Source organism: Stenella coeruleoalba, assembly GCF_951394435.1.
Source record: "Stenella coeruleoalba genome assembly, chromosome: 9".
Taxonomy (NCBI): domain Eukaryota; kingdom Metazoa; phylum Chordata; class Mammalia; order Artiodactyla; family Delphinidae; genus Stenella; species Stenella coeruleoalba.
In genome coordinates, this window is record NC_137155.1 from 76344303 (window position 1) to 76370230 (window position 25928).

At 40.2% G+C, this 25928-nt stretch overlaps 1 protein-coding gene across 4 annotated transcripts in view; it reads left to right on the top strand.

Annotated features, from left to right (window-relative positions):
• Window positions 1-25928, top strand: part of CPED1 (cadherin like and PC-esterase domain containing 1) — a 301524-nt gene that overhangs the window by 245887 nt on the left and 29709 nt on the right. For all 4 annotated transcript variants that reach the window (XM_079932379.1, XM_079932380.1, XM_079932381.1 and 1 more), the window contains 2 exons: window positions 6675-6792; window positions 15947-16083. In XM_079932379.1, coding sequence (XP_079788505.1) covers window positions 6675-6792; window positions 15947-16083 — 255 coding nt within the window. The remainder of the gene's footprint in view (window positions 1-6674; window positions 6793-15946; window positions 16084-25928) is intronic.

Here is a 25928-nt window from a genome sequence, read left to right on the forward strand (position 1 = left end):
TATATATGTCAATGCTACTCTCTCACTTTGTCCCAGCTTACGCTCCCCCCCCTCTTGTCCTCAAGTCCATTCTCTACGTCTGCGTCTTTATTCCTGCCCTGCCCCTAGGTTCTTCAGAATCTTTTTTTTTTTTTTTTTAGATTCCATATATATGTGTTAGCATACGGTATTTGTTTTTCTCTTTCTGACTTACTTCACTCTGTATGACAGACTCTAGGTCCACCCACTTCACTACAAATAACTCAATTTCATTTCTTTTTATGGCTGAGTAATATTGCATTGTATATATGTGCCACATCTTCTTTATCCATTCATCTGTCAATGGGCACTTAGGTTTCTTCCATGTCCTGGCTATTGTAAATAGTGCTGCAATGAACATTGTGGTACATGTCTCTTTTTGAATTATGGTTTTCTCAGGGTATATGCCCAGTAGTGGGATTGCTGGGTCATATGGTAGTTCTATTTTTAGTTTTTTAAGGAACCTCCATACTGTTCTCCATAGTGGCTGTATCAGTTTACATTCCCACCAACAGTGCAAGAGGGTTCCCTTTTCTCCACACCCTCTCCAGCATTTATTGTTTGTAGATTTTTTGATGATGGCCATTCTGACTGGTGTGAGGTCATGCCTCATTGTAGTTTTGATTTGCATTTCTCTAATGATTAGTGGTGCTGAGCATGCTTTCATGTGTTCGTTAGCGATCTGTATATCTTCTTTGGAGAAATGTCTATTTAGGTCTTCTGCCTATTTTTAGATTGGATTGTTTGTTTTTTTGATATGGAGCTGCATGAGCTCCTTGTATGTTTTGGAGATTAATCCTTTGTCAGTTGCTTCATTTGCAAATATTTCTCCTATTCTGAGTGTTGTCTTTTCATCTTGTTTATGGTTTTCTTTGCTGTGCAAAAGCTTTTAAGTTTCATTAGGTCCCATTTGTTTATTTTTGTTTTTATTTCCATTTCTCTAGGAGGTGGGTCAAAAAAGATCTTGCTGTGATTTATGTCATAGAGTGTTCTGCCTGTGTTTTCCTCTAAGAGTTTTATAGTGTCTGGCCTTACATTTAGGTCTTTAATCCATTTTGAGTTTAGTTTTGTGTAAGGTGTTAGGGAGTATTCTAATTTCATTCTTTTACATGTAGCTGTCCAGTTTTCCCAGCACCACTTATTGAAGGGGCTGTCTTTTTTCCAGTGTATATTCTTGCCTCCTTTATAAAAAATAAGGTGGCCATATGTGCGTGGGTTTATCTCTGGGCTATCATGTTCCATTGATCTATATTTCTGTTTTTGTGTCAGTACCATACTGTCTTGGTTACTGTAGCTTTGTAGTATAGTCTGAAGTGAGGGAGCCTGATTCCTCCAGCTCTGTTTTTCTTTCTCAAGAAGGCTTTGGCTTATTCTGGGTCTTTTGTGTTTCCATACAAATTGTAAAATTTTTTGTTCTAGTTCTGTGAAAAATGCCATTGGTAGTTTGATAATGATTGCCTTGAATCTGTAGATTGCTTTGGGTAGTATATTCATGTTCACAATGTTGATTCTTCCAATCCAAGAACATGGTATATCTCTCCATCTGTTTGTATCGTCTTTAATTTCTTTCATCAGTGTCTTATAGTTTTCTGCATATGCATTCTTTTCTTCATGAAAAACATTCAGTTTTAGGATCACTGTGGTATGTAAAAGATGATTTCAGATGGATTATGCTGTAATGATTCATCGCTAATCTATACCTCAGATATTTATTCTGTAAATGGTCATTCTGTGTCTAATACTGCGAATCACACAATAGCTACTATTTTATGGCTGGCTGACTACAATACAAGGAAAGCAGTTGTTAAATTTAGAGGCAATGTGAAGACAGAAAATTATTCATCCTTTTGAAACAAGATAGAAAAATTAGCTCATCAAGAATTTTGTCTCTTATGGGAAAAGGAACATTCTTAATCTGGAAGAGGACTCTGCCTTTCTGCAGGGAGGCAACCGTGCCACTATTGTCAAGTCTGAGCAGTCACTACTGACTTACTAGAAATAGCAGCAGCCCAGGGGAAAGAAATGGGTCCCTCTGGAAAATCTGGGTGCCACTAGGAGTAAATGTATATTTTTAAATTTAGAATGTGGACATTTTTCATTATTTAGTAGAAGAAAGGGAGAACTGTTTTATCTTAAAAGAATGATTCTGTGGCACCAAAAAAGTAGGTGATGTTTAAAATTTAAAAAATTAAAATTAAAAATTAAAAAAGTAGGTGATGTTCAAAATTACCCACTAGATCAAATAGTCCAATTTGATATTGCTCTAAAAACATAGCAAAATCACATAAAAATGAAAAATACTACTAATTCATTTGTGGCCAAATACATCTGTAAAAAACTAAATGGGTTTCCAGAGGAATTGGTAACAAGAACAGTGGTCATGTATTCATGGGTAGGGCAGAGGGTGAAGCCAAGGGCACCTTAATATCTTCTGTTGGTAACTACAGCATTTCATGAAAAGTTAAGCAAATTTTTTAAATTATGTACTAAACGTATATACTCTGCACATGTTTGAACAAGAAAATCCATTAATTATCTCATTGCACTCTGTTGAAAGCTATGACAGTCCATTCAGGAATCTGTGAAGTCTCCAGCAAATGGATACACTCTAAATGTGGAGATTTCTGGGGTAAATTTTAAGCTTCTCTGCTAAATACTACCTTTTCCATGTACCTAGACTCAGGGGCTCAAAGAGATGACATGTAAGGCCAGAAGAGCTATTATTCATTTTCTTGAATATGCCTGAATGTGACTAAATTACTAATCACACCAGTGAAGAAAGAATGAGATATGCTAATGAGTTTTTCCCTTTCAAAAATTGTTTAATTTTTTTTATTAGTGGGGTTTATCACTTTTAAGATCTAAAGGGATTCTCAAAGTTTCATGTGGCCCAACAATAGGTTTCACAAACTCTTAGAGGAAGAGAGAAGTTTGGCTGCATATTATATTTCCATAGTGGTTTGACCAAGTAAGTGTTTGTTTTTCTTCCAATGCAAGAAGTGTAGAGGCGGGCAGCCCAAAGTCAGCATGCGGCAGCTTCACAGCATCCTGGCCATCCTACTTCCTATCCTTCTGCTCATGGTTTCCTCATGATTACAACATGGCTGCACCTCCTTCAGGCTCACATCCACATTCCTAGCAGAACTCGGAAACAGAGTGACAAAGAAAACATGGCATCAGGGAAACAAAATTTTTCCAGAGATCTGTAGCCAATTTCCACTTATATTTCTTTGGCTGGGATTGTGTCACATGGCCATGTTTAGCTACAAAGGAGACTGGGAAATAGAGTTTTATTTGTTTGATTTTTTTGAATGCTAACCACATTGCTCCCTCCAACAAAATGAAGGTCTTTCTACTAGAAAAGGAAGAAGGGAGAATGAATATTGTGTAGGCACCTCACATCATCTGCTGTGGTATCTTCTCTCTACCCTTCACCATTTTATATTGAGAAAACTAGATCAAGTGACTTACTCAATAGCACACAGCCAGTTCATGGCAAAGCTGGACTAAAATTCATGAGTGCAAGTATCACAGGGCTGACCTGCTGACTGTGGAAGAACAGATACCCCGTAGGAGCCTCCACTGAGGTAGAGATAGCACCACGCCGGGGAACAATGCAAACGCGAAGACAAGGCCAAGATTCTAAGCAGCCGGAGCGGTCACCCTGTCTGTTTCCCACTTACATTATGCTTTTCTTTGTTCTGCATTATGTTTACTCTATTATAATAGGCTCATATGTGGGATCTTGGGTATTCAGCAAGTGCAAACATTGAACGTTTAAAAATATTATTATTCTCTATTGCCAGTCATTTGTTTCAGCACCTTTGAAGTCAGGTCAGAACATGCTTCTATATTATTACAATAAATTTGTTCTAAACTGCACCGAAGAGGATAATTAGAACAAATAAGATGGAGTTCAGTTCAGGATTAAGAAGAAACTTCTGATGATGAACTAGATTATGTTGCTTGAGGTCAAGTACCTGCATTCTAGCAAGGCACTTTGCAGGTTCTAGGTATTAAATCAATACCTTTCCATTTGAAAGCTGTATCCAGAATTGCTCAGGACCACATCCTGGATTATCATTCTTCCTCTGAGTAGGAGTTTGTAGCAGATAACCTTGGAGGTGCATCTCAAGAAAAAAATGTCGTGATTTGATTATTAAAATATAGATTGTCAACATAGTTTTTTTAATAATATTTTTTGCCTAAGATGTCAGAGAAACCTTTTTCCCACCTTGTGACCTTTGACATGCAACTCCTTCTTCTTGAAATTCTCATCCCCCTAATTTTTCACATCCTTCAGTTCAGATGTCATTCCTCAGAAAGGCTGCCTGTGGCTAACATATCTGAAATAGCCCACACCCACTCATCAGAGATTGAGTTTGGTTCCCTACAGGATAAGCCGTCAGCACACCTAACAATACATCTTTCTAACTGATTGATACAGCCAATAATATGTTCAGCTTCGAAGATACCCACTGGGGCTTTGGCATCTGGGATCTACACTCTTTCTAATGCCCTCCAGATGAGTATTAGGGCACAATCTCATACACACACACACACACACACACACACACACACACACAAACACCACAGAGACCCCAAACAAACAATCATCTCTAGACAAACGTTTATCTACATCCAGACTTTTAGGAATGTTTCAACATTATTTGCGTTGGTAATAAATTGAACGCAACACCTCAGTCTGAAATACCTGAATTTAGATGACTTTGCCACATGTTCACAATGTGCTTCATGTGGAATGTATTATTCTGGAACAAAACAAGGTCTTCAGTTTTTTCTTAATTATATGCCTGGGAGATCTCTCCATCTTCGTTCATTTAGATCTATCTTTATACATGTTCTTTATGCATTGCATGAGGGTTTTTCTGGAGTAGACTTTGAAAAGTCTAACTTTGGGGCTATGGAGTCTGTGAATTTTTAATTTTACTGTAAACTACCTTCCAAAGTAGCTGAACTAATGTGTACTCCTTATCAGCAGTATTTAATGGTAATTATTTCTCCCCACCCTCCCTAACATTTGATATAAAACATTTTTTTTCAATCTGATAGATACATAATGCCATTTTTCTGGCAAAAAAGGTCTAGTCTCCACCTAAAACAAATGGATAGATAGATGGATAGGTATCACCCATACATTAACATATATCCTTCATAGATGTTTATTCAGACTAAATCTTCTCACATCATTATAAACTTTGTTATTTTTAACTGCTTTATTATAATGAACATTTTAATACAAATCACAATTCTAATTTTAATCAGTTTCCTAAACTTCAATTTCAGTCATGAATTAAAAAATGAAAATATGTATACTAAGTCAAGATTTCAAAAAGTCACACACTACCTCCATTCCTTTTTTTCCTTAATATCCGGACGTGTTGGTATGAGATCTAGGAATCTGAGTTGGTGGTTAGGATGTTTGAAAGTCTGAGGGAAGCTGACCAGAAATTGCTCATTAGAGGCAGAGGTACAGAGCAAACAAGAGGTCAAAACAATTTTCTCTCCATTACTGAGAATTTATAATATAAAAAGGGGGACAACTAACTGTAACATTTTACACATTCAACAAATATTTATCATTATCTACTGTACGCTAGGGACTGGGTGTATGTGGGAGAAAAATAATTATCCGTTCTCATGGAGTATTCAGTCTAGTGGAAAGGCACAAATAACCAATGCAATTACCAAGTGGTAAAGAGTATGAAGGAAACAAATGATGCCGACAGACAGTAACACATAACTGTGCTACCGTTTCAAGAGATCTAAGACACAAAAAGATGCTCTCCTTGCAAAATTAGGAAGAAAGCATTCCTCAGAGTGATTTTAGCATTTTTACCTGGCCTTAATTGTGGTAGGATGAGAGAACCTGGTGAAAGAGTAGCAGTGGAACCAGGTGAGGTGGGATAGAGGGAAACAGGACAGGTACAGATGCCAATAGCTTTGTAGGATAAGCTAAGAGAAAATGAGAGCAGGACAACCTGCTAGAGCAGAGGAGAGATTTCAAAGCCAATGAACTGCCGCTCTCCAATGCATATGGCAGACTATCGAAGGTATTGCTTAGTACAGAACATGCCTCCCTAATGAATTTCATTGCAGTGAGCTGTTACATACTTTTATAAATATGTGAAGGTGCTTTAGATAAAAATATGTATTTGATTCCATTTCTAGCATATCATAGATCCTCAATAAATGTGTGCTGAAATGAAATTCGTCTGTTAAATTAACATTCTCCCCAAGTATTTCCCATTTCTTTTCTCACATTGAGTCTTTTCCCCTTGATATATTGTCCTCTATTATACTATGTTATATTTTTAATGAGTCAACAACACACAGGTATATTTTTAAAGTAAAACTGACATTTATTTCTTTAAAAATTGGCAGAGCAGTAACATGAGTATCAATGCCAAAATAAAGATTAACTTATCATTAGAATTTATTAATATGAATCCCCTAATGGAAGTAGCTATTAATAGCAAAAACAACCATGGATGAATAAATATCAAGAGAAGGGTAAACAAGAATTGCTCCCTTTTATCCAAAAGTTATTTGGCACAGAAAGTCTTGTTTTGTAGATTTTATTACTACAGGTCAGGTTAATTACTATACAGCTAATTTTTATCATTGTAATGCAGGATTGTGGTTTGCTGATTCAACCAGAGGAAACCTGCGGGTTACAGCCCATTTCTTCTGACTACATTGAAGCCATTTCACAGCCGGGACTAAAGACCTGTCCATCTGGGGACACAAAAGGTGACTATTACACTGGATATCATTTCTACTTTTTTTTAAAAAATCCTTTAATATAGATAAGTAGTAGATGTTTATTTATTAAACTATTCTTGTACAAAAAATCAAGGTAATATGACTTTTTCACTAATATGAACTACAGCACATAAAATTAATGTAAATGCATTGTTTTAATATGTGAAATATTTTGATTAATCAAATGCTTTTCTTTTCATCCTCTGCTCTTTGCTTAGTTAATGCATATTCACCTTTAGATTTCAGCAAAAAAGTCACTTGTACCGTAATGCCTTCCTTGAGTCTCTGACTTGTTTTCCTTATTACATATTTTCATAACACCCAGTGTTTTTCTTCCATGGCAATTTCCTCAGTTATTTAAATGATTAAATGTGTAGTTGACTGTTTGATGTCAGTCTTCCTGGGCTGTCAGCTGCATGAGGGCAGGGCATCTGAGTTGTTCACACTCTACCAATTCACTTAACACTATACTTTCCACAGAGTAGGTACAAAATAAGTTGACCTTGTGAACCCAAAGAACTGGAAAGGATACATGTTCAGTTTTAAACCATTTCTTTTAGTTAAAAAAAAAAATCTTTGGGAATGGTCACTAACATCTCCCATACATTGAACATGCATAGAGGCAGGAAAATCATGATGTCAAATTCAAATTACAGTGTTCAATCCTGCCTATGCCTAGGGCAGACCTGGAATGAGGCACTTTGGTGCCACTGTCTACTTCCCCTGTTTCTTTCCTTCCCCAGCACTGTTCTTTCAGTGGAGGCTAGTGGGGTTAAGCCAAAGCTGGAACTAAAAATGCCTCCAAGACAGTAAGAGGAGGAAAGAGCATCTTCTCTGCGATTCCTGGTTACTGCTCTGGCCTCCTGACCCCAAGTCTCCCTCCAACTAAAAAGTCTGAGAAAACACTCAGGAGCTTTTCTACCCTTGCCATGAACTTCACACCACAGCTTGAACAGGAAATGAGTTTCACAAATGGGTGGGACAAATTGCAATTTGGCATGCACGGTTAACAAACGTGGGCATTTCTTGAACATGTGTCCTAAATAATAAATTACAGTCAGTGCATAGGGAGGAATTTACCCATTATGGTGTGTCGGGTGGTATGATTTATGATTCTTGGCTAAATGAGATATATACTCTTATATACAAAGGAGACACCAATGTGTCAAGGTATTTTTTATCAGATGACAATTTATGAGAATCATAAAAACAACTTAATTCTGTTCCTCCTACTGAACCGAGTCAAAAGTTCTTCAACAAAAAGTTGAAGATACATTACTGAGATTCCTCAAGAAGTGGCAGCTTCTTCTGTCCATTAAACTTGCAGTAACTTATGCCAGGCCCTGTTCTGAAGCCATGCCTGGTCCTTACAAGAGAGGCTGCCATAAAACAGGGGCCTTGGGACTTCCCTGGTGGCACAGTGGTTAAGAATATGCCTGCCAATGCAGGGGACACGGGTTCAATCCCTGGCCCAGGAAGATCCCACATGCTGTGGAGCAACTAAGCCCGCAAGCCACAACTACCGAGCCCACGTGCCGCAACTACTGAAGCCTGCGTGCCTAGAGCCCATGCTCTGCAACAAGAGAAGTCACTGCAATGAGAAGCCCGCGCACTGCAACTAAGAGTAGCCCCCACTCGCCACAACTAGAAAGCCCGGGTGCAGCAATGAAGATCCAGTGCAGCCCAAAAATAAATAAAATTAAAAAAAAACAAAACAAACAAACAAAAAAAACACAGGGGCCTTCTGGTAACTTGAGTAGTTATGCCTCTTTAAAAAAAAAACACAATATTGACACCCCAGTCAAGTTCATATTCCTTAACCTGACAATAATCTGATCTCTCCCAACTTGTCCTAGCCTCTTTTTCTTCTTTCTTTTTTGCTCTGCATTGGGTCTTCGTTGCTACGCATGGGCTTTCTCTAGTTGCAACGATCAGGGGCTACTCTTTGTTGCGGAGCACACGCTCTAGGCGTGCAGGCTTCAGTACTTGCAGCACATGGGCTCAGTAGTTGCGGCACGGGGGCCCTAAAGTGCAGGCTCAGTAGTTGTGGTGCACAGACTTTGTTGCTCCACGGCATGTGGGATCTTCCCGGACCAGGGATCGAACCCATGTCCCCTGCATGGGCAGGTGGATTCTTAACCACTGCGCCATGAGGGAAGCCCCATCTTAGCCTCTTGACCTCATTTCATGCTGATAGTCAGCTGCAGGACTCCAGACTACTCCCTAGGAAGTCCTTCTTTACTACCCCACCCCTAGAGTTGCTTCTCTTCTATGCACCCAGAATATCCTGGACATATGTCTACAAATAGCACTCACCTCATTGTATTCCAAGTATCTAATTTACATGTTTCTCTCTCTTCCTCTAATCAGTAGTCTTCAAAGTGGAATACTGCAGCCATGCAAGGGGAGTGAGTAGCACAGAGCAATCCACAGGGAAGAAGCCAGTAAAGATGAAGATATATGTACATTTATTTTTATTTAATTATGCTTATTTTATGTTTTATGATGGATATGTATATATGTAATATATACATATAGGAGTAGGTGTACGTGTAGTACAGGGTACGTGTATTAATATGTCAAAGGTGCATCAGCAATAAGTTTGTACTGATGGCTGCACGTAGATCACAAGTGTGTCCAGAGCAAAGATTGTACCTTATTCATCTTTCAGTGTCTGAGATATGATTTTAAAATAGTGGCTGAAGTAAAACCACGATCCAAGCCCTCCTCTCTTTCACAGAAGACTCTTAGCAGCAGGGCACGATCAGCTAGAGACAACAGCTCCATCCTTGAGGTCCTAGAGACCTAAAGATTCAAGGCAAATGAGTGAGATCAGAGACAGCACTTTGCAAGAATGCACTTCTTTTTTTTTTTTTGCTGTCAGAGATGATTTCCTTCCTTGATGGTAGGACTCCCTTCTATAGAAAGAAGTTGTCACATTAGATGACATTGGGAGGACGTTTATTTTAGGACTCTTGCTTTAGCTTATAAGGCCATAGAATGGCTCCAAAATCTTATTTTCACAGCACATTACAGTTATTTGGCAGAACTGAATCCATTTTTTCTCCTTGAAAAATGTTTTTTCAATAACACTAGCTAATATAATTTTGAGTGACTTCTTTTTACTAAGTTGAATTCTAGCCTTTTGAAAATAGTTTAACTATAAGACACAACCTAAGAATAAAATCTTTTGCTCAGTAAAGAAAAAATAATTCTTCTAATTTGCAGAAAGAAGCAATTTCAATGATCATTGAGTGAGAATTACATTTAAAGAAAATAATTTAGATTGCATTTTATAATATGTAAACAAAAGCTTTTATCGTATCTTTTTTTTTTTGCGGTACGCGGGCCTCTCACTGCTGTTGCCTCTCCCGTTGCGGAGCACAGGCTCCGGACGCACAGGCTCAGCGGTCATGGCCCACGGGCCCAGCCGCTTCGCGGCATGTGGGATCTTCCCGGACCGGGGCACAAACCCGCGTCCCCTGCATCGACAGGCGGACTCTCAACCACTGTGCCACCAGGGAAGCCCTATCGTATCTTTTTTTGGAAGAAAATATAACAACTTACACTTTAGTATTTCTAATATTGAAAATATAAATGTATTTTTTCTTCTTAAGTAAAAACTGCCTTATTTTATAGCATTATAAAGTCAGGAATTAGTGCTGTCATTTATATGATTTTAGATCTCACCATGGCCCTAAATCACAAAGTCGAACTTCTTTTCTCCATTATATCACCCAATCCAATTCACTTAAATGGCTGAAATTTAACTTGCATTAAATATAAAGCTATAATGATAAATTAAATAACTTCTCCCAAAAGGCAATTTCATTCCTCAGAATGTTATTCCCTAAGACATATGTCATACCTTGTTTCAGAAATCACAGCTTTGATTCATTCATTGTTTAAATGTATAACACAGAATTTATGTCCTTCTTCTTGACAATTTTTGTTGAGCTGGAATCATTTAAAATCTCAAGAAAACCCAGTTCTGCAGATGTTATACCGATGTCTATTTCAAGTAGTATTACTAACTCACAATTAAAAAGGCATTATCAAGTGATACAAAAATGCAAAGAGTTATGACTATAAATATATAGTAGTATGAGCCATTGGAGCTAAGTCTTCAGAGACCCAATCAGGAATCTTTCTTTATGTGCATGTGATCTTACGCCCACAAACTAATACATATTTGTATCTTTGTGCATGCGACTGGTCACTTGTTTCTTCAGCCTTAGCAGCAAATGGCCAAAGATCTTGGTGTGTGCAAAACTAGCTGTCAATGAGTTTGGGAGTCGGGTGAGGAGACAGTATTTGGGGAGGGGATACACCCGCTGTTAGATACTCAAGGATCTGAGGAAAACTGAGCCCTTCAAAGTATTATTAAATAATATCTCATTTTCAGAAACACATTTATGTCCCCAACATACCACCGTCTTATTAAAAAAACATAGTCTCTGAGGACATGAACCCACTGAATAAATCCAGCTTATAAAAATACATTTATTGCGACAACCTGTTTGTGGTTTTCTTCTATAAGTGCTACCAGAGAGACTGCTGAGCCATATTGCATTTTCAACTGATGATTATGTGCTGACCTAACCTAACGTGATAAAAGGATCAGCACATTGGAGACTCTGAGACCTCGATTTTGGTCCAGCCCTGTTGTTGGCATGATCCCACTTCTGTCATTTAACATCTTGGGCCTCAGTTATCCTCACTATAAAATAAGAAGATGGAAAAGAGGGGATCCCAGGCCCCTTCCAACTTGTATCCACAACCCACAAAATGTCTATGAAAAAAAAAAGACTATTTCAGAAGGAGGTTTTCTTGAGGAATTCATCGACGAAGGATAAACGTAAAGGCCGTGTCTAAATCAAATAGTATTAGGAGCCAAACAAAGATGTGAAATTTGTGGATTACTGGTTACAAACCCTGTATGCCAGGGCAAAATTAGAATTAGAAAGCAAGATATATTCTGATTGAAAACCGCAGAAGAATTATAAAAGAGAATCGGATGGAGAAACAAACACTTTTGAGAACAGTCTTCATTTTGCCATTCAAACCTCAACACCGCTCCCAAATGCTCAGTGTTGTATCTTTAAGTATTACTGCTATTCTCTCCATCTACAAACTTGGAAACACCTTTCACCGAGCAGACCTTCTTTTTCTCTCCAGTATATACGGTCTGTCGTGGAGAGCAGTCACTTCTTCAGTCTCACTCCTGTCAGGTCTGTCTCCACGTAAAACCATCCATTCCACCTCTCCGAATCTTATCTATTCACAAATCCCTCTTCACATCTTATCTGCTCCACGGAACCTGCCAGACAGCTCTGACCCCCATGGTGCTGTCTTTATTCTGATCTGCCGTGGCTTAGGGTGAAGTTGGGTGGGGACGGTAAAGTATATTCATCAATTTCTAGTATAAAGGCACTGTGGCCGATGCGCTACCTATTTTTCTTAAAGAGAAGTAAATGTAATCATGAAAAGATTAAGTAATTTGTCCAAGGTAAACAGTGGTTCTCAACCTTGACTGCATATTGGAATCACTTGAAAAACATTAAAAAAAAGACTGATACCTGAGTTCCATATCCAGTGGTTCTGAGGTAATCAGTCTAGGGTACGACCTGGGCATGAGGATTTTAAAAACCTTTCCAGGTGACTTTAATGTACTGAGTTGAGGTCCACAGAGCTACCTGGAAGGAGAGCCCAGGTGTGTGTGTCTCCAAAGCCCAGGCTCTTTGAGTACCACACTGATATTTTTTCTTAAGTATGAATTACCTATTATTAAGCTTTTTACATGTGTAAATTGTACCCTTCTCACCTGATTATAATTTTTGAGGTTTCACATTATAATCAACAGCATGGACTCTGGAGCTGACTCTTCAGCTCTGGTCCTGGGTCTACCGCCTCCTAGCTGGAATATATTGGACAAGTATCTTAACCTTTCTGAGTTCCAGTTAAGTCATTAGCACAATGTGGGTGATAAGAGGGTGTCTCTGAGTTTAAATAAGTTAATATATGAAAGTGCTCAGAACATCCCTGACATCTGAGAGGTGCTATAACAATGTTAACTATTTCTTTCTTAGTTATTACCTTATTTTAACAACAAGAGTGCCTAATACCTAACAGGGTACATACTTCAACACTGTATTGAATGAAAATCCTCCTAGATGGAGAGTGATATGTATGTAGAGAAATGGAAGGTCATTCACCGGACCTGAAATTGTGGAGATAGTATATTTAACGGGTAGATATTGAATAAGGCAGTTTTCTGGAATTCACATTAAGTTTAAAAATCAAAGCAAAGAAAAAATTGTATGGTAAGAGGAATAAACAAGTCCACATTACTTTTGGACTGTCCAGTAGCTCAGCTCTCTGCTCCTGTTGGCAATCCTCCATTAAAGCAATTCTGCTGTGTGTATTCATCTCTTCCTGGAAGTCATACTCTTCTTGTCTCCTTTCCTTTCTGTTTCCTTCTGTTTCTCCCAGTTTCTCTCTCTTAATATACCCATGCTTTTTTTTTTTTTTTGATTGGTGTATAGTTGCTTTACAATGGTGTGTTAGTTTCTGCTGTACAACGAAGTGAATCAGCTATACGTGTACATATATCCCCTCCCTCTTGGACCTCCCACACCCCCTCCATCCCACCCGTCTAGGTCACCACAGAGCACCAAGCTGAGCTCCCTGTGCTATATAGCAGGTTCCCACTAGCTATCTATTTTACACATGGTAGTGTATTTATGTCCATCCCAATCTCCCAATTCATCCCACCCCCCCTTCCCCCCACCATGTCCACACGTCCGTTCTCTAAGAAGTCTGCATCTCTATTCCTGCCCTGCCAATAGGTTCATCTGTACCATTTTTCTAGATTCCACATATTTGCGTTAATATACGATATCTGTTTTTCTCTTTCTGACTTACTTCACTAGGTATGACAGACTCTAGGTCCATCCATGTCTCTATGAATGACCCAATTTCATTCCTTTTTATGGCTGTTCTGTGATCAACGAGTAAGAGCTATAAACTAGATCTCTCTCCATATTTTGTTATTTGTAACTATTTCCACACACGCAAACCCTCACATACACAATTCTGACATCCCCGAGTAATGAAATTTAAAATGAAGCCTATTAATCCCCTGAAAGTAGAAATTCTTCCTGCTAAAATTAGTGTCACACCAGATGCTTTTGTTAGCAGAACCATAAATCAAATCCAGAGTGGATAAACTTGTTAAAAACTTTCCTTTCTAACTCAAAAACTATCGGGGAATATTTAGCTCCTCAATATATTTTTTAAAACAAAGGTTTTTCTTTTCTTTATTTATTTATTTGGCTGTGTTGGGTCTTCGTTGCTGCGTGTGGCAAGCAGGGGCTACTCTTCATTGCGGTGCGCGGACTTCTCATTATGGTGGCTTCTCTTCTTGCGAAGCACGTGTTCAAGGCGCTCGGGCTTCAGTAGTTGTTGCATGTGGGCTCAGTAGTTGTGGCTGTGAGCTCTAGAGTGCAGGGTCAGTAGTTGTGGCACACAGGCTTCGTTGCTCCGCGGCATGTGGGATTTTCCTGGACCAGGGCTCGAACCCGTGTCCCCTGCGTTGGCAGGTGGATTCTTAACCACTGCGCCACCAGGGAAGTCCCATAGCTCCTCGATATTTTGAAGAGAAGCATGAAGCAGTAACATAAGCAAGACCTTTTGGGTGGAACAGATGATTGTTGAAGACATAAAGGTATTCTCCACAAAGGGCACAAATAACTGCTCCATGTTTAACATGCTGGTTCACACTCCGTTCCTGAAAAGATAAACAAGGAAAAAACAAAAATCAAAAGTCATTTCAGGGCTTCCCTGGTGGCGCAGTGGTTGAGAGTCCACCTGCCGATGCAGGGGACACGGGTTCGTGCCCCGGTCCGGGAAGATCCCACATGCCGCGGAGCGGCTGGGCCCGTGAGCCATGGCCGCTGAGCCTGCGCGTCCGGAGCCTGTGCTCCGCAGCGGGAGAGGCCACAACAGTGAGAGGCCCGCGTACTGCAAAAAAAAAAAAAAAAAAAAAGTCATTTCATGATATTTTTCTAATAAATTATTAATGTGTCCACTCACACTAAAAGCTGCAGTGTTTTGAATGCATGTTACTTTATCGGTAAAATAAGAAAGATCTTAAATGCAGCTTTTTGACAATATTCATTTATCTTGTAAACATTTACTAGAGCTTGTGCCCTACTTTGTGCCTGAAATCAGCTGCTAATAAAGGTGAATATGATGTGGTAACTGTGCTGGGTCCTTTAAGTACATTATCCCATTAAATCCTCATACCAATCATGTGAGAACAGTACACACCTCATCTAACAGATGAAAAAATTAAGGTGACAGAGCTAGAAGGAGGTGAAGAGATTCACAGCAAAAAGGCCACCGATCAAATTAAGGAGCAATCACTATTCTTCAAAACAATAAATTATCAGAATATTAAAGTAATTGTCTTATCGTATCTTGAATCTCTGGAGAGCAGAGAATGTAACTATTATTGGATTGGTAACCTAAGCATGTGTTAGGCTAGGAAATATGTGTGGCCAACCACCTCAGTATCAGTGGTTCCCTATATACTTTGGTCCTATTAAGTGCCTCGTGTACTGTTTGAAAATAAATAATAATTGAGTAGTACCCAATCACTTTAATTTTTTTTTAAGTATGTGTTTTTATGGAACAGAATTCATACTTGACTTCAACATGAACTGTGTTATTTCAAAACATTACTACTTTAGGGCTTCCCTGGTGGCACAGTGGTTGAGAGCCCACCTACCGATGCAGGGGACACAGGTTCGTGTCCCGGTCCGGGAAGCTCCCACATGCCGCGGAGCGGCTGGGCCCGTGAGCCATGGCCGCTGAGCCTGTGCATCCGGAGCCTGTGCTCCTTAGCGGGAGAGGCCACAACGGTGAGAGGCCCGCGTATCACAAAAAAAAAAAAAAAAAATTACTACTTGAGATTCTGTTTGGTCGGCAGGAGGCCATGCACTGCTCCACTGGGTTTATGTAAGAGTGGTCTGCTCTGTGATTTCTGTAATGGTGTGCCATTGCTGAATTCTAGACTTACTTGCAAACTGTAATTTCACCCATAGAAACTGAACCAAAGAAGCTTTGCTGTCTCTTCCAGGCCAGTGGATCGTGCCTTGCCTTAGCTGTTCAGACAACAGGACCTGTGACTGGAGAGAAATCACTTGGCAGCCTCACAACTGTCACTATGGTGTCCTAACTAAGCCTCAGCTCCAGCAGTGCCTGGGAGGAAGGAAGGTAGGCTCTGGATCAGTGGGGGAGACCTTTCATTTACACCACCCACAGCACCAAAACTGTACTTCCTAGACCAATTCCTTCTCCCTCACTCTGCAGAGGACAGCTAACTGAACGCAGTTCGGCTTTTTGAATGAATGCATTATCATAGAAGAGCCTGAACAATTTTTGTTCACAACGCTCAGTTATTTCCAAATAAGTCTACTTGACAGACTGAGGCTCTAAAAATCATGTCCTGTGCTGACCCAGTTCCATGCTGGGCCAGGGTTTTCTCAGCCCACATGGGTGAGAGCTGGCCATGTCAACTGACAGTTGGCGATTCAGAGCATCTGGCCTTGCCAACTGCAGCTCTCGCAAGGCACTGCAGTTAAAACAGCCATCTGTGGCTGGCACAGGCGGTAGAATGTTCCTGCATGTAAGACTTCTGCTCCCGCTTACCCCGTGCATAGCATGGTTTTTACACACTAACCTTCCTGATCTTCTCTCACGTTCCCGGGCAGGTCTCGCATGGACCTCGCTAGGCTGCTTTTCCTTTAGTGTGACTTCTAAGCTGATTTCTTGGACGTGCAGTGTCTCCTTGCTAGGCGTGCTCTGACTAGGTAGATTCCAGCAGAGCTCTCGGACGTGCGAACTGGGCACATAGACTGAGATGCTTGACTAACATGAAGTAAGTAATCCTTCTGCAGACTTTCAAAGTACCTTTTATTAGATGGACATTTCCTTACAAACTGTTGGCAAGCTCTCAAGCACGGGCAAGACTGATTTCAAAACCTGATTGTTTTAAGAAGCTCTATGATTCATAAAGTGCAGTGGAGTAAATATATGTCAATTTTTCAGATTAGGCCTATGTTCAGATTTTCTACCAGCAAATGGTTTAAAGAAGAATGACAGGTGGGAGAAGCAAGGCAGGGGAATGGACCTCTTCTTCGTGGAGATTCTAATATAAATGCCCCAAAGTTCGTGACTGAGAGGATATCTAAAGATAAAGCAGCAGTATTAGTTAGTTTCAAAAAAGGGAAGGGAAGAAAAGAAATGTCAGAAACTTCTGTTGCTGTATTATTAAGTGAGCATTGATTCTGTGCAAAGAACCGTGCTACTGACTTGTTCACACCTTAAATGCTATCAGACTTTGAGCTTTAGGAGGGCAGCCAGTGTGTTTGATTCGCTACCATAATCTTGCTTGGCACAGCATTCGTAACATAATAGTCACTTAATAAATATTTGTTGAGTAAATGAATAAGTTAAAATTTTATTTATTCCTATTCACAAGTCTGTAAGGTAGATATTTTTAGATCCGTTTTCTACTTAAGAATGTTAAAGTTCAGAGAGATTGAGTAATTCACCTGTGATCCCACATGTATGTAAGTGGCCACTACTCAGGCAGTTTGAACCACCAATTTGGGCAACCCAACCTCCATATCCTAGAAATGTAGGACTGGAAACAATGAAAATAGTCCTTGTCATAAGTCAGACTTCTCCAAACTCTTTCAGAATCTCGTTCTGACCTCAGGAAGATTCCGAGATGTCATCGTCTGTTAACCTGAAAGTCAGTAGATGTTCAAGTTCGTCACTAAAGTCCATGGCTTTGGACAGGACACATTGATTCTCAGGCTCATTTTCTTCATCTGTAAAAGAAGAATAAGTCTATATGGTCTAATCCCATGCTGTAGATTAATCAACTTTGTAGAAAGCTAAATGCCTTCCCTGTCAGTCTTAAAATACCATAGCCTGAGTGACTTAAACAGATATTTATTTCTCAAAAGTTCTGGAGGCTGAGAAGTCCAAGATCAGGGTGCCAGCACAGTTGGGTTCTGGTGAGAGGCCGCTTCCTGGCTTCTGTTGGCTGCCTTTTTGCTGTGTCCTCATAAGGTAGAGAGACAGAGACAGAGAGACCGCTAATGTCTTCCTCTTCTTATAAAGACACTAATCCCATTATGGGGCCAACACCCTCATGACCTCATCTAGACCTGATTACCTTCTAAAGCTCCACCTCCTAATACCATCCCATGGTGGGCGGGTGTGGAGGGGGGAAATTACGGTTTCAACATGTGAATTTCGGGAGGACACAAACACGAAGTCCACAATACCGTCTTTGTTCATTTCAATTATTAGCAACTCTACAAAGTAATGATAAGAAAAAGGAAAGATCTCTTCTTCCTACGCGTTAGAGAGAGATGATGTTACAGAGTCTGAAAATAAAGGCCTGTGTTCAGATCAGGCGATCCCCGCAGAGACCAACCAGCTGGCTGCTAGGAAGTGAGGGCTTGTCTTAGGGATTCTTTGGGTCCAGAAGCGTCCTTCAGAATCGCAAGCTCAGAAACTCAAGTTTGCCAGTATACTGGCAGTGGTCCTACAGAGTCTGCTGTGTTTACCAGGATGCCAGTTTACTTTATACCCAGCAGGGAAGCACTGTACATTTTTAGCAGAGCAGCGGCACAACCAGAATTAGAAAAACCATCCTGCAATAGTATGGAGGCTGCCTACGGCAGGAAGAAATGGGCATGGTGCTGGGGGGGCAGAGACTGTTTAATGGAAAAATTCTATCGCGCCACCCTGAGGAAGCCACGAAAGTCAAGAATACGTATAGAATAATCTCATCAATGCAAAACCTAATGCAAACACGCTTACACACACGGAATATTTCTGGAAGTAACAAGCCCTTAAGAATGATTACATAAGTTGGACTTCCCCGGTGGCACAGTGGTTAAGAATCCGCCTGCCAATGCAGGGGACGCGGGTTCAATCCCTGGTCCGGGAAGATCCCACATGCCACGGAGCAACTAAGCCCGTGCGCCACAACTGCTGAGCCTGCATGCCAGAGCCCATGAGCCACAACTACTGAGCCCGTGCGCCTAGAGCCCGTGCTCCGCAACAAGAGAAGCCACCACAGTGAGAAGCCCGTGCACCGCGATGAAGAGTAGCCCTCGCTCATCACAACTAGAGAAAGCCTAAGGGCAGCAATGAAGACCCAACACAGCCAAAATTAATTAATTAATTAATTATTTTGAAAAAGATTGATTACATAAGTGGAGGGGAGTAGGGGAGGAGTGGGATGGTGACAGGATTGGCCATATATTCTGCCAGGCCCAGGGCAAAACGGAAGTGCAGGACCCTGTGTTCAATAATTATTAAGAATTTTGAGAAGGCAAAAGCAGAGCAATAAACCAAGCACAGGATCCTTTTACACACAGACCCTGTGTGAAGGCCAAGAACATATGGCTGTGAAGCCAATTCAGGTAGTAAATTATGGTTGGCAAAGTGTGACGAAGTCTTTTTAAATACAGGTTTCCCCCGCTATCCGAAAGTAGAGCGCTCCTATGAAGCCTTTCGTAAATCGAAATGGAGGACAGTGAAGCGTATCCCCGATTTTCAGAAAGTTCAATTGACAACCATTTGCTTTTCGGAAAGACCTATATTAGTACCTATTTTTGCTAACCAAAAGAAATCCGAAGAGGATTTTCACTTTTAGGAAAAATGCCTGTCTTAAATGTAGGTCTTTCAGAAAAACGAAGTGGCATAAATTGAACTTTCAGAAAGCAGGGGATACATGTATGTGTGTTACCTTTATGTTTACAATGTGTGAGCACCTTTTTAAAGCCAAAAATCTATATTTTGAAAAGTTGTATAAATCAGAACTTGGGCAGAGGCCGTGGAAATGCAAAGAAGGGAAAAACTGAGAAAGACATTTTATATTCTGAATCACAGGACTTGGTAATGTGCAGACAGGTTTATACCCTCATGTACCACACAGCACAGAGATAATTGTGTAAACATTCACGATTACAACTATGAAATCGCACTTATTTTAAGAAAGCTTCACTTATGAATAGGAGTTGGTTAGCAGAAGGTTTTCCCTATACATCTATTTCTCATTCTCCTGGAGAAAAATATAAACATACAAAGTGATGGTGAAACTCTTATATTTCATTACTGAAGCAAGGGAGTTCTCATCCTACCCAGAACTTTTTATAATCACCATTCTATTTCAAAGACGAATACATGTTAAAGCATATCAGTTACAAAAATTGAGAAACAAGTAACACAAATATTTTGTTTTATAAACACCTGACTCTTTTGGGGGGTGAGGTGCAGGTAAGGGACTCTTTTTGCCATGTCAAACATTCAAGAAAAGAGGCATATTATTTGGGTGATGTCATCCAGAAATTCACTTCACAAATGCTAAAGGACAGCAGTTTCAGACTGGCACTCAGGAATAAAGTGACTCTTTTATTCATGGAAGGAATCAGAGTAACTCTGCTGCCCCACATCAGAAACCTTGCAATCTCAGTTATCCCTAACATGTTCTCACAGAGTCGAATCCAACTGACCACTTAACACAATTAAGCCCAGAACACTTTTTCAACCTTTAGGATGTCACCTTCTTATTCATTCACCTAGTTCTGTTGAGCTAAGAATCTGTTCTACGTGTGCACACCACGATCCTCCAAGGTGCCAAATGTCTAGTGGAAGAAGACAAATGAGAGAAGTGATCGTTACAAAATCGCATGATCATTGCAAAGGTTGGGAGAAGCCCAGAGGCTGGCACCTGACCTGGACTGGGAAGGTCTGCAAAAGTTGCCAAAAGAGAAAGTACCTGAGCAGAGTGTTGTTGGTAGTTATAGGCAATCTACCAATCACATGACTTTGAAATAGTTTAATTGAACGAGAAAAAAATAAAGATCTTCATTTTTTCTCAGAAGAACCTATGGTGAGAGTTGTATCACTCAAGCTTAGTGCCTTTTTTGAATTTTCTCTTACTGGAGGGAACAGAGAATGGAGGGAACAGACAATGGGCAGGAACCTAGCAGGCAAGGAGTGCACTGGAGGTGATGCTGAGTTACTCGTTTTCTATGTGGTCCAGTTTATGCCTCTTGGATTGTGTAAAAGTGGGGACATACCTAGACATGCAATTTCTAATGGTATAGTACCCCTACTCATCTGAAAACTTTCAATTAATATGGAAAACTCAGACTTTTTACCGTGAGAAGCCAAAGATGTCACTGTTCCCGTGTACAGTAGTGCAGATATGTTGTGCTACAAAAAAAAACAGAAGTTTATTTTAAATCCTAATCAAGGCAACCTTTAAGGGAGTACATTAAACTGAGTTATCTTTCTCAAAAGAATCCAATTAAAAGGCAACAGAATTTACTGGGTCCATGAGAAGTATTGGAAAGTTAGGCCTTCAAACGGTGTTCTGCTTTCTTTAGAATCTCCAGTAATTTCTCTCAGTTGAATTTCCTTGTGTTGTTATTATGATCTTTTACATCTTTTTTTTTTTTTTTTTTTTTTTGCGTTACGCGGGCCTCTCACTGTTGTGGCCTCTCCCGTTGCGGAGCACAGGCTCCGGACGCGCAGGCCCAGCGGCCATGGCTCACGGGCCCAGCCGCTCCGCGGCACGCGGCATCCTCCCGGACCGGGGCACAAACCCGTGCCCCCTGCATCGGCAGGCGGACCCCCAACCACTGCGCCACCAGGGAAGCCCCTTTTACATCTTTTTACCACTGCTTTCCAGTGATGAATGGAAGGCTATGCTTGGAAATGGAGGCCCACCGGTGGGGAAGAAACAAAACACAGATCAGTTGGGATTTAAAAAGGCGTTCAATTTTCCTGTAACTTTGACCGGGAATGTCACTGCACTCAGTGGTGTGTAAGCAGGACCAAACTTTTTATACCTCAGTCATTTGCCTTTACTTCAGTGAACAGGAGGCTGATCTCTGCAGAAAGATGGCACAAGGTTTCTCCTCAGAGCATCTGTATCACTTTCTATGGCATACTTGTTCGTGTCTGGAGGGCAGGTAAATACGAGACCCCTCTTACTCTAAATCTATCCAAATATGAGTTATTTCATTTGTAAGCTCTTGCAGGTATGTGTAGCTTTTGTGATGTGCCGTCGTGTTGAATCAAAGCAAAATTCATTGAAAAAGAACAAACTGTGTGTTCAGTTATACTCTTGACATATGTCTCTAAATAGATACACACCTCTTACTTAATAAACTTTGGTTGGAACATTTAGAAAAATTTATCAGAGCATAACTTTGTAATCACAGTGCAAAATACATAGGAAATAGTTTAGAAGTAGGGTAATGAAATTTACAACTGAAAGAACTTAGGAGATTGACCAAAACTGAATGAAACGAGCTTTTATTTTGTTTGTCAGAAACATAGTTCAACTGACAAACTCAGTATTTTATTACTCAGTAATAAAATATCTGAGAGAAGAGTGCAATTAAGAAAGGAAAATATAAAAAGGCAATATTTACTGAAAGTATTTAAACTCAGCTGTTAAAACAGGAAATGTAACTTGCAGTTTTAAGCTATGTTTGCAAGTTAAGTACTGTCTTGGATTTAAAGGTGTTTACATATTTGAAGTACGCCCAATTTAAAATAATATGTTCTGACTAATACGTGAATTCCATTATGGTTACACAATTCATTGTTGCTTGTCAGTTTCAATAAAAAAGGGTGAACAGAAGAAAAGGAGTGTACCTGACTCTCACCAGGGAAGGATGGCTTACACATAATGCCCACAGTCCAGAGAGAAGAGCAAAATAGATACATACTTTTGTTCCAAGCAGTTAGAAGATCTGTGTCTAGGTGATATTGTTCAGTTGTTTGTTTTTCTTTTCTGCCAAATTTCATGTGTTTTAGAGTGACTTGCCTACATGTCAGTTTTCATCTGTTCTTGACTCCAAAGAGCAATTTGTTTGGTCCTCTATAGCCAATTTAATCAAATGCATCATTGAAAAAACATTCGTTGCAATCATATTACATTTCACAGGGAGACGCTTTGATGAGCTAGATTTTCATCATGCCCTAAATATCACTAGCCATCTGATCAGTCTCAGCTTCATATTAGAGCTGAATCACCCTATACCTCACTTAGAATGGGAAGTTATTTTATGAGAGCAGTGGTGCTCCATCATGGGGCTCATTGGAATCACTGTGGAGCTTTCTAAACGTATGGGCTATGCTTGGCCCTGGACTAGATGTAATGAATAGGACTCCTCCTCACTTTCGTTTCCTTTATTTACCAAGACGAGAGCTCTCCAGTAAGCAGGCATTGCCTAGATTAATGGACAAGAAGCTCCTGTGTAACTTCCCCTCTTGGAAGCTTCCAGTGGGTTCCTATTTGCTGGCTGAGACCTGTGTTGGCATCTCCATGTACTTTGTTGTTCTGAAGAAATATCCCCATCTCTGTGAATATTGAAGATAGAACCTATGCAAGAGGGAAGAAAGGAAGATAGAAAATTATTTTAAATCAAGGTGGTTTTTTTTCCCCTGTCTATTGCTTCTACATATACCCAGTTCTTTCCTAGCTTCAACAGATCAGAAGAATCTGAGAAGCTAACAAACTACCTTTATATTGACTCAACACAGACAGTCCCATTGCTTCTCTTCATTTCTTTATAACTTGCTTTGCTAACTGTGTTCTTGTTACTTTTGGTGACTTTGGAGACAGGAGGTAACGGAGTAAAATATGACATGTTAAGTATCGTCATCATTAGTTCCCTTTATTCATGATGAGATAAAGTGGGATGAAAATTGTTTTATCGTATATTTCAATCAAAAATTCCCAGGGCTTCCCTGGTGGCGCAGTGGTTGAGAGTCCGCCTGCCGATGTAGGGGACACGGGTTTGTGTCCCGGTCCGGGAGGATCCCATGTGCCGCGGAGCGGCTGGGCCCGTGAGCCATGGCCTCTGGGCCTGCGCGTCCGGAGCCTGTGCTCCGCAACGCGAGAGGCCACAGCAGTGAGAGGCCCGCGTACCGCAAAAAAAAAAAAAAAAAAAAAAAAAAAAAACCAAAGTTTTTGTTGTATTTTCACTAATAAATGATATTTCTTGCTCTTATTTGTCCCAAGGAATCAATATCTCTAAGAACAGAAGTGCTCTTATGCATTATGTAGATTATAAATTTAGGCTCTCATATGCTTCACACTTTTACTAATTCACAGGTAGAAAATCTGAATTTAGGTGTTTTTATTTCCCCAGAAGGACTTAGCATGTAGGAGAATGTGGTAAAGACTAGGGAAGTGTTCATCAAACTCATTTCTTCTTCTTTCTGGCACAAAGCTTGACTACATTTCTCAGTCTCCCTTGAGATCAGGTGCATGACCACATGACTGAGTTCCAGCCAATGGGATGTGAGCAGCAGTGACGTGCCCAGCTCCCAGGGTGGGCCCATAGGAAACCTGGCAGCTCTTTACTCCTTCCCCCAGCTGGATATCAATGCCCAGTGAGGTCTCGGAATCCGTATTTGAGGAAGGCACAGTCTAACCATCCTGGGACCCTGAATGACCTCCCGGCCCCAACCCGCCCCCATACCCCTGCCTGGAACCACCTGGACTGTTTTCCTGAAGGAGAAGTAAACATCCATTGTATTTAGGCCATTATACATTTGGGGGCTCTGTTTGTTAATAGCACTTAGCCTGTGTCACCTAATACAGGGACTAGATAATGTTGAGAAATTAGAAATGAAAACAAAGACAGTTTCATGGTTTTTAAGAAGACTATTTTAAAGTAAGCCCAAGCTTTAATAGAGCCTAAGAACAGGTTGTGCTTCTAGGTCCTATGGTCCATGATGGTGTGAAAAACAGTAGAAAAAACACCAGGCCCTATATACTTTTCAGTGACACCTTGCATGCCAAGTTTTGGGAATAGAACAGATGCAGAACTCTTCTAAACACATCTTTGTCTCCCGCTGAGGAGCTGAGATCCAGCCTCGAGTGACACATCGAGACACAGATGTCTCTGCTCCTCTCCAGAGCCCACCTCGGTGGAGGCAGCCTCCCTTCATAGCACAGGACGCTATGCTATGAAGAGAGACGCTACATAGCAAAAAGCCATTCAATCTGTAGAATGAAGCTGCTACTGGAATTCAAAATACGATTAGTGTTATTCCTGTGACAGGTTTATTGAACCAATGTTTGATCTTGAATCTCTTAGGCCATTGTTCTACAGTCATCAAGACAGTATTGTACTGGCACAAAAACAGAAGTATAGATCCATGGTACAGGATAGAAAGCCCAGAGATAAACCCACGCACACATGGTCACCTAATTTATAACAAAGGAGGCAAGGATATACAATGGAGAAAAGACGGCCTCTTTAATAAGTGATGCTGGGAAAACTGGACAGCTACGTGTAAAAGAATGAAATTAGAACACTTCCTAACACCATACACAAAAATAAACTCAAAATACATTAAAGACCTAAATGTAAGACAGGACACTATAAAGCTCTTAGATGAAAACAGGAAAAACACGCCTTGACATAAACCACAGCAAGATCTTTTTTGACCCGCCTCCTAGGGTAATGAAAATAAAAACAAAAATGAGCAAATAAGACCTAATGAAACTTAAAAGCTTTTGCACAGCAAAGGAAACCATAAACAAGACGAAAAGACAACCCTCAGAATGGGAGAAAATATCTGCAAACAAAGCAACTGACAAAAGATTAATCTCCAAAATATACAAACAACTAATGGAGCTCAATATCAAAAAAACAAACAACCCAATTAAAAAATGGGTGGAAGATCTAAACAGACATTTCACCATAGAAAGCATACAGATGGCCAAGAGGCACATGAAAAGATATCACTAATTATTAGAGAAATGAAAATCAAAACTACAATGAGGTATCACCTCACACCAGTCAGAATGGCCATCATCAAAAAATCTACAAGCAATAAATGCTGGAGAGGGTGTAGAGAAAAGGGAACCCTTTTGCACTGTTGGTGGGAATGTAAATTGATACAGCCACTATGGAGAACAGTATGGAGGTTCCTTAAAAAACTAAAAATAGAACTACCATACGACCCAGCAATCCCACTACTGGGCATATACCCTGAGA